Consider the following 9,353-nt stretch of genomic DNA (forward strand, 5'->3'; position numbering starts at 1 on the left):
TATAATATGCTAGATATGCTAAGGCTGCTCAACCGCTCGCTATGACGTGCACTGACCACCAGGGGGCTTATGGCTGGTAAGTGCTGCTGTGGCAGCACAAGCCTCTCCCAATCTGGATGGATTGGGCAGGAGCCCGCAGTAGGCACAATGGGGCTGGGATGAGCAGAAGCATCAGGTAGGAGCTGCAGGTGGTGTTGGACTTTGGGTTTCGGCCCGATTCCTGCAGGCCATCTGGAGGGACCCCACCTGTGCATGAATTCATGCACCGGGCCTCTAGTGTGTGTGTGTGTGTGTGTGTGTGTGTGTGTGTGTGTATAATAATTAAGCACAACAATTCAGTCTGAAGTGCATAAATGCAGGTGATTTTGTGGCCTGGTCATGTTGTGTTTCATATGGTGTGCATTGTTCTGTAACAAAACATGTTCTTTAGGTTTTTCTTAATTGTGTGTCTTAGAAATCTCTCCACATTAGTTCATTTAGATCTATCCTTATGTCTGTTCTCTATGCATTTCATGAGGGTTTCTCTGGAGTAGACTCTAAAGTAGCCGTGGGCAAACTACGGCCCGCGGGCCGGATCCAGCCCGTTTGAAATGAATAAAACTAAAAAAAAAAAAAGACCGTACCCTTTTATGTAATGATGTTTACTTTGAATTTATATTAGTTCACACAAACACTCCATCCATGCTTTTGTTCCGGCCCTCCAGTCCAGTTTAAGAACCCATTGTGGCCCTCGAGTCAAAAAGTTTGCCCACCCCTGCTCTAAAGTCTGACTTCAAGGGTATGTGGTCTGTGAATTTTTAATTTTGGTATAAATTGTGTTCCAAAGTAGCTGAGCCAATTTGCACTCCCATCAGTAGTATATAATGGTAATTATTTTTCACTGCCCCCCATCACATTTTATACAAACATTTTTTAATCTGAATCGTGCATGATGACATTTTTTTCTTGCCTTCAAAAAGGTTAGCCTTCACCAAAAATAAATGTATAGATAGATGTCACACACACACACACACACACACTCCTCTTTCATAGATGATTTTTCACACTAAAAACTCCTCACATTATAAACTTAGTGTTATTTTAATTGCTTTGTGACAATGAATATTTTAATACAAATTACATTTCTAATCTTTAATAAGTATCCTGAAGTCCAGTTTCAGTCATGAATTAAAAATGAAAATAAGTTTACTGAATCAAGATTTCAAGACATCTATACACCACCCCATGCCTTTCACCCCTTAACATTCTGGACCTTTTTGGATGAGTCCTGGGAATTTGAGCTGGGGATTAGGGTGTTGGACAGTGTGAGGGAAGGTGACTAGAAATTGCTCATTAGACGCAGAGTTACAGATCAAAGAAGAGCTCAAACCAGTTATTTCCCTCCATTATTGAGAATTTATTACATGAAAAGAGACAACGCTAACCTTTTATGCATTCAATAAATATTTACTTTTTCATACTGTGTGGTAGGTACTGGGTGTATGTCTGAGTTAAATAACTACGTTTTCTCGTGAAGTATTCAGTCTAGGGGAAAAGACTCAAGTAGCAAACCTAATTGCCAATCGGAAACAGTAAGACGGAAACAACCAGTGCTGACATTGACAAAAACAGGGATACATCCTTGTGCTAGAGTTTCAAGAAGGCCTTGCTCAGACCTGAAACACTGGAAGATACTCTCCATGCAAAATTCAGGGAGAGCATTCCTAACAGAGAGTGCAGCATTTGTGACCTACCCTAAATTGTGTTAGACTGGGAGACCCTGTGAGAAGGTGGCAGCAGAACCGGTGAGGCAGGGTAGAAGGACATAGGGCAGGTACAGGTGCCAATAGCTTTAAAAAATCCGATAAGAAAAAAAAATGAGAGTGATCCAACCTGCTAGAGTAGAGAAGAGAGGAGGAAAGAGGTCCCTGAGAGCTCCAAACTGCTGTTCCTCACAGCAGCGTCAGACTGAGGAAGGCAGCGCTTAGTAAGGAACAAGTCTCCACAATGATACCCATGGCAGGGAGATGTTACCTACTATTATAAAGACATGAACATGTTCTGAATAAAATATATGTATTTAATTGTATTTAGGGCATACTATGGGTCATTAAGAAATCTATATATATAAAAGCCTAAGCGGCCATTATGACCGAACGACTGGAATGACCAGTCAACCAGTCACTATGACATGCACTGACCACCAGGGGGCAGATGCTCAATGCAGGAGCTGTCCCCTGGTGGTCAGTGCACTCCACAGCTAACTGCCTGCAGGCAGCCAACCTCCCACAGTCCCTCACCCACAGCTGGTAGGCCAGGCTGGGACAGGGAACCGAGGGTGGGTGGCGGTGGACGCAGCTCCTTTCCCAGGAAGGCCAAGGGCCGGCTCCCTTCTTGGGCCAGTGGCCAACCTCCTGCGGTCCCTCCCCCCGTTCCTCCCTCCAGCAGGCAGGCCCCAATTGGCTCTGATTGCTCGCCACGCCTAGGGACTCCCCTCCATGCATGAATTCGTGCACCAGGCCTCTAGTGTTGAAATAAAATTCATCTGTGAAATTAGCCTTCTTCTAGAATATCCTCCACTTTCCTTCTCACGTTAACTGTCTTTTCCTCAGTGTTAGAGGATAATAGCATCCTCTTTATAGTATGTTATATTTTCAATGTGTCAACACACGGGTTTTCAAAGTAAAACTTGCATGCATTTCTTTTAAAATTGGCAAAGCAATACAAGAATATCAATAGCAAAATAAAGATTAAATTATCGTTAGGATTTATATGAATCCCCTAATGTAAGAAGCTACTTAACAGCACAAACAACAATCAATAAGTCAATATGCTAAGAAGAGTAAACAAGAATTGCTCCCTTTTATCTATAAATATTATTTGGCACACAAAAGGTCTTGCTTTTTATTACTATGGGGCAGGTTTATTTCAATAACAACTAAATTCTATCATTTGAATGCAGGATTGTGGTTTGCTGATTCACCCGGAGGAAGCCTGTGGGTTACAGCCTATTTCTTCTGACTACATTGAAGCCATTTCACAGCCCAAACTAAAAACTTGTCCATCTGGGGACACAAAAGGTGACTATCACACTGGCTATCACATCTCTTTAAAAAACTTTAATGTAGATAAGTATATGCTTATTTTAAAATCCATATACAAAAAGCTCAAGACAATACATCACTTTTTCATTAGTATGAACTGCAGCACATGTAATTAATGTAAATGCATTGTTTTAACATGTGAAATATTTTGATTAATTACTTTTCTCTTCACCCTCTGTTCTTGGCCCACATAATTCGTATTCATCTACAGATCTCAGCTCAAACATGACTATAACACAGTCTTCCTTGAGTCTCTGATTTGTTTCCTTATTCGATACTAGAGACCCAATGCACAAAATTGGTACAAGAGTAGGCCTTCCTTCCCCCGGCTGCCGGCACCGGCTTCCCTCTGGCACCCAGGACCTGGGCTTCCTTGGCAGAGGGAGGCTTCACCCACCCACCACAGCTCACCAGTTGGTGGCCTGGGTCTCCCCTGCTGGACGATCATGAGACGATGGCCGGGCCCCCAACCAATAGCATTGCACCTGCCTTGGCTGGCCTGGTGCCAGTGGGTGTCATAGCGTGGAAGGTCGTTCGGTCTAAGTAGCATATTATGCTTTTATTATTATAGAGTCACATAACACCCTGTGTTTTCTCCCATAGTGGAGTCTTTAAATGATTATGTATGTAATTAATTGTGTAATGTCAGTGTTCCCAGGCTGTCAGCTGCACAAGGGCAGGAGTCTCATTGGTTCTCATTGTATCAATTCACATCCCACTATAATTTCTACAGAGTAGGCACGAAATACCAATAAGTATCTGTCGATCTTTTGAATCAAAGAAATGCAAAGAATACACGTTTAATTTTATTTTTTAACTTTATTTTTTCCAACACCATTTATCCCCTCTATGCCCTCTTCTGCCTCCATCCATCTCCCTCCATCCCCGCAATCACCACACTGTTGTCCATGTCCATGAGTTCTACCTTTTTTTTTTTTTTTGCTCAAGCCCTCCCTTCCCAGGCCCACTCTCCCCAGCTGTTTGCCTGCTCTCTATGAGTCTGTCTCTATTTTTCTTGGTAGTTCAATTTTGTTCATTAAATTCTACATATGAGTGAAATCATATGGTACTTGTCTTTCTCTGAATGGCTTGTTTCACTTAGCATAATGTTCTCCAGGTCCATCCATGCTGTTGCAAAGGGTAAAATTGTCTTCCCTTTTTCCAGCAGAGTAGTATTCCACTGTGTAAATGTACCACAGCTTTTTTATCCACTCGTCTACTGATGGGCACTTGTATTGCTTCCAAATCCTGGCTATTGTAAATAACTGCAATAAACACAGGGATCCATACATTTTTTTTGAATTAGTGTTTTGGGTTTCTTCAGATATATTCCCAGAAGTGGAATTGCTGGGTCATAAGGCAGTTCCATTTTTAATATTTTGAAGTAACTTCATAATGCTTCCCACAGTGGCTGCACCAGTCTGCATTCCCACCAACAGTGCATGAGGGTTCCCTTTACTCCACATCCTCGACAGCACTTGCTTGTTGATTTATTGATGATAGCCATTCTGACAGGTACATGTTTCATTTTAAATCATGTTCTTTAACTATAAAAAAGGTCTCTGGGAATGATTAATAATGTCTTCCATATATTGAGCATAGTAGAGGCAGGAAAATTGTGATGTCCAATTCAAATGAGAGTTCAGACCTGCCTAAGCCAAGAGCAGACCATGAGTGAGAGACTTTGGTGCCACTGGCCGCAGCCACAGCCTCCCTCCCGCAGCCCCAGCCCCCTCCTGCAGCCCCCCTCCCGCAATGTGCTTCTTTCAGTAGAGACCAGTGGGGTCAAGCCGGAGCTGGGACTGAACATGCCTCCATGGCCAGCAGAGGTGCAGGGGTCATCTTCTCTGAGATTCCTGGTTCCCACGCTGGCCTCCTGACCCCAGGTCTCCCTTCATCTAAAAAGTCTGAAAAAATACTCAGGAGCTTTTCTACCCTTGCCATGAACTTCACACCACAGTGTAGATGGGAAATGAGTTTCACAAATGGGCAGGACGAATCGCAATTTGGCACGCCCAGTTAACAAGCACGGGCATACCGCGTCCTTGAACATGTGTTCTAAATAATAAATTCCAGTCAGGGCATAAAGAGTGGTTTGCCCATTACGGTGCATCAGGTGGTATAATTCATGATTCTCTTAGTGAAGTGAGATACAGTTAGATACTCTTGTATACAAAAGAGACACCAATGAGTCTAGTAAGCATTTTTTTTAATCAGATGACAATTTATGAGAATCATAAAACAACTTAATTCCATTCCTCCTACTGAACCAAGTCAAAAGTTCTTCAACAAGAAGTCAAAGATACATTACTGAGATTCTTCCGGAAGTCTTGGCCATTAAGTTTGCAGGAACCTCGGCCAGGCCCAGAGGCCCCCACAGAACAGGAGCCTTCTGGTAACTTGAGTAGCTAGGCTTCTTTACAGAAACCCCCAAACTGACCCCCCAAGCAAGCCCATCATCCTAGTCTGACTATTGCAGGCCTCCATCATCTGATCCTCCTGTCTCTCCCAGCTCCTCCCAGCCTCTCCGCCTCATTTTATGCCAATGATGCTGCCCAGGACTCCAGACTATTGTCCATGTGATTCCCTCTCCTACCAGCCTTCCCAGCTCGGCCTCTGTCTTCTGATGCTCTATCTTCCTCTCCAGGAAGCCTTTCTTTACCGCCCCACCCCCAGATTAGCTTCTCTTCTATGCTCCCAGAATACCTTGGACACATGTCTACAGTAGCACTTACCTCATTGTTTCAGGTGCTTCATTTACACGTTTCTCTTCCTTTCTCTAATTAGTAGTCTGTAAAGTGGAATGATGTATCTGAATAGTCAGTGGCACAGAACGAAGCCAGCAAAGATTAAAATATATGCACATTTACTTTTTATCTAATCACTCTTATTTTTGTGCCTGGTTTGCATGTTTCTCCAGAACAGAGTTTGTCACTTACTCACCTTTCAGTGTCTAATACATGATTTAAAAATGGTTGCTTTTTATCTAATCACTCTTATTTTTGTTTTATAATGCAATTAATGTATACATATAGAAGTACTCATATATGTATGTCTGATACAGTATATATGTATTCATATGTCAAATGCGCATTAGCAATACATTTTTACTAATGACCGCCCTGGTTTGCATGTTTCTCCAGAACAGAGTTTGTCCCTTATTCACCTTTCAGTGTCTAATACATGATTTAAAAATGGTTGATGAACTGCCCTAGCCGGTAGCTCAGTAGATAGAGCATCAACCTGCGGACCAAAGGGTCCCAGGTTCAATTCCCATAAGGGCACATACCTCAGTTGCAGGCTCCTCCCCAGCCCGGGCCCTAGTCAGGGTGCGTGCAGTTCTCTCTTTCTCTCTCTCTTCCACCCTCTGTAAAAATCAATGGAAAAATATCTTCGAGTGAGGATTTAAATTTTTTTTAAATGGTTGCTGAACTAAAACCATGTCCAAGCTCTCCTCCCTTCCACAGAAGAATGTGTGCAGCCAAGGCACAGTCAACCAGGGATAACTGCTCGGCCCTTGAGGTCCTAAGTACTCAAAGTAAATGAGTGAGATTGGGGACAGTGGTTTGCAAGAATGGATTTTTTATATCTCTCTATATCTATCTATATATATTTTTTTGCAAGAATGGATTTTTTTGCTGCTGGAGATCATTTTCCTTCCTTGATGGTAGGACTCCCTTCTGTTGAATGAAGTTATCATGGTCGACAGCCCAGGAGGAAGTTTACTTAGGAGCTCTCACTTTAGCTTCTTATATTTTTAGGCCGCAGATTATTTCCAAAAACTGATTTTCACAGCCCATTACAGGCATTTGGCAGAATTGGATCCATTCTTTCACCTTGCCAATGTAATGACGGTCACAATGTCTTTTCTATAACACTAGCTAATATAACTTTGAGTGGCTGTATATTGCAATTCTTTAGTGGATTTCTAACCTTTAGAAAGTAATTTAAATATAAGACACAACCTAAGAATAAAATCTGTTACTTCACAAGGAAAAAAGAATTCTTCTAATTTGGAGAAAGAAGAGATGTATACAATGATTATTGAATAAGAATTACCTTTAAGGAAAAGAGTTCAGATTTCATTTTATGCTATGTGCGCAAAAGCATTAATCAGACCTTATTTTTAAGTAAAAACTGCTTTATTTTATAGCATTATAAAATCTAGAATTAGTATTATCATCTATGTGATTTTATATCTCAATGTGGCCCTAAATCAAAAAGTTAATTTTTTTTCTCCATTATATTGCCTGATCTCATTCACTTAAATGGCAGAAATCTATCTCATTAAATACAAAGCTATAATTATAAATCAAATAACTTCTCACAAAAGGCAGTTTTATGCCTCAGAATGTTTTTCCCTAAAACATATGTCATATTTTATTTCAGAAATCACAGCTTTGATTCATTCAATGTTTAAATACAGAACTAGAATTTATGTCCTTCTTTTTGACAATTTTAGGTAAGAGCTGGTATCATTTAAGATGTCAAGGAACTCCAGTCCTGCAGATGCATCTTTTAAGCAGTATTACTAACTTGAAAGAAAGGCATTGTTAACCAATACAAAAATGCAGAGTTAGGACTGTATAAATATATAGTAGTATGAACCAATGGGACCAAGATTTTAGAGACACAATCAGTTGTCCGTCCGCCCCCCCCCCCAAACTAATTGTACTCATATTTGTATCTTTGTGCTTGTATTTATTTGGCCGCTTGTTTCTTCAGCCATAGCAGCAAGTGACCAAAGAAAGCCTCAGTTTGTGCAAAATTAGCTGCCAGCAAAGGGCTGGGGGAGAGGAGCGTGTCTGTGGGAGAGGATGCATGTGCTCTTAGATATTCAAGGATCTGATGAAAGCTGAGCCCTTTAAATATAATCTCATTAGCAGAAACACCTTCATGTCCCCAACATCCTGCCATCCTCTTAGAAAGAAAATCAACCATCTTTCTGTTTGAAAAATAATCTCTGTCAACACATGAACCCACTGAAAAAATTCAAGTATTTGAAGTAAAGATAAGTTCATTTAAAAAATACAAAAACCTATTTATAGGTTTTCCTGTAAATGCCACAAATGACACTGTTAGGCTATATTTCATTTTCAGCTGGTGATTCTGTGCTGACCTAACTCAACATGATAAAAGGATCAGCAAAGTGGAGACTTCTAGGCCTCAGTTCTGGTACAGCTCTGTCATGAACGGCATGATTTCACTTCTGTCATTCAATGCTGTAGGCCTCAGTTTACCTCATTTCTAAAAGAGGAGGAGACCCAAGGCCCATTGAACACCATCCAAGAGGGTTCTATATGTTCACAAAATGCAAATCTCTATGAAGTAAAGTCACTTCCAGAAGGAGGTTTTCTTGAGAAATTAATCAACAAACATTAAACTTAAGGCTATGTCTAAATCACATCGAATTAGAAGAGACCAAGCATAGAGGTGAAGGAGTTGATTATGGATTAGAAACCCTGTGTGCCAGGAAAAATTAGATGTAGAAAGCAAGTTATATTTTATATGAAAAGCACAGAAAAATCTATACAAGAGAATCAGAGGGTGAGACAAGCACACTCCTAACACTTTCTGTGTTGTATCTTTTAATAATACCACTAGACTCTACATATGGAAAGTGGAAACACCTTTCACCCAGCAGACCTTTTACTCTCCAATATATATAGTCACTTCTTCTGCCTCACTTCTCTCAGGTCCACCCATCACTGCCCCTAAACACCACCAATTCCATATGTCCAATTCTTGTCTATCCATAAGACCTCATTTCAGTTTATGCATTCCATGGAACCTTCCAGACAACTCTTGCCCCCATGACACTTTCTTTATTCTGAACTACCATGGTTTACTTAAGGTGGGGGTGGGGGGTAAAATGTATTCATCAGTTGCTAGGTAGCAGGCACTATGGCAGGTGCCATACATATTTTCCGTGCAGAGAAAATTAAGTAACCTATACAAGTTAAACAGTGGTTCTCAACCTTGGCTGCACATGGAATTACCTGAAAAGCATTTCAAAAAATACTCCATGATGGAGAATATCATACTAAGTGAAATAAGTCAGCCAAAGAAAGACAAGTATCACATGATCACACTCATAGGTGGAATCTAATGAACAAAATAAACTGATGCACGGAGTGGATCCAGAAACATGGAAGCATAGAACAGAGTGTAGAATCGCAGAGGGAAGGCGGGGGAGGGTGGGTGGCTGGGAGGTAATCAACCAAAGACCTTGTATGCATATAAGCATAACCCATGGACATAGACAATAGG

At 41.1% G+C, this 9,353-nt stretch overlaps 1 protein-coding gene across 1 annotated transcript in view; it reads left to right on the forward strand.

Annotated features, from left to right (window-relative positions):
• The window catches only part of CPED1 (cadherin-like and PC-esterase domain containing 1), a 281,839-nt gene that overhangs the window by 223,168 nt on the left and 49,318 nt on the right, over window positions 1-9,353 (forward strand). Inside the window, exon 16 of the mRNA XM_014532746.1 lies at window positions 2,942-3,059. Coding sequence (XP_014388232.1) covers window positions 2,942-3,059 — 118 coding nt within the window. The remainder of the gene's footprint in view (window positions 1-2,941; window positions 3,060-9,353) is intronic.

This window comes from Myotis brandtii, unplaced genomic scaffold (assembly GCF_000412655.1).
Source record: "Myotis brandtii unplaced genomic scaffold, ASM41265v1 scaffold907, whole genome shotgun sequence".
Taxonomy (NCBI): domain Eukaryota; kingdom Metazoa; phylum Chordata; class Mammalia; order Chiroptera; family Vespertilionidae; genus Myotis; species Myotis brandtii.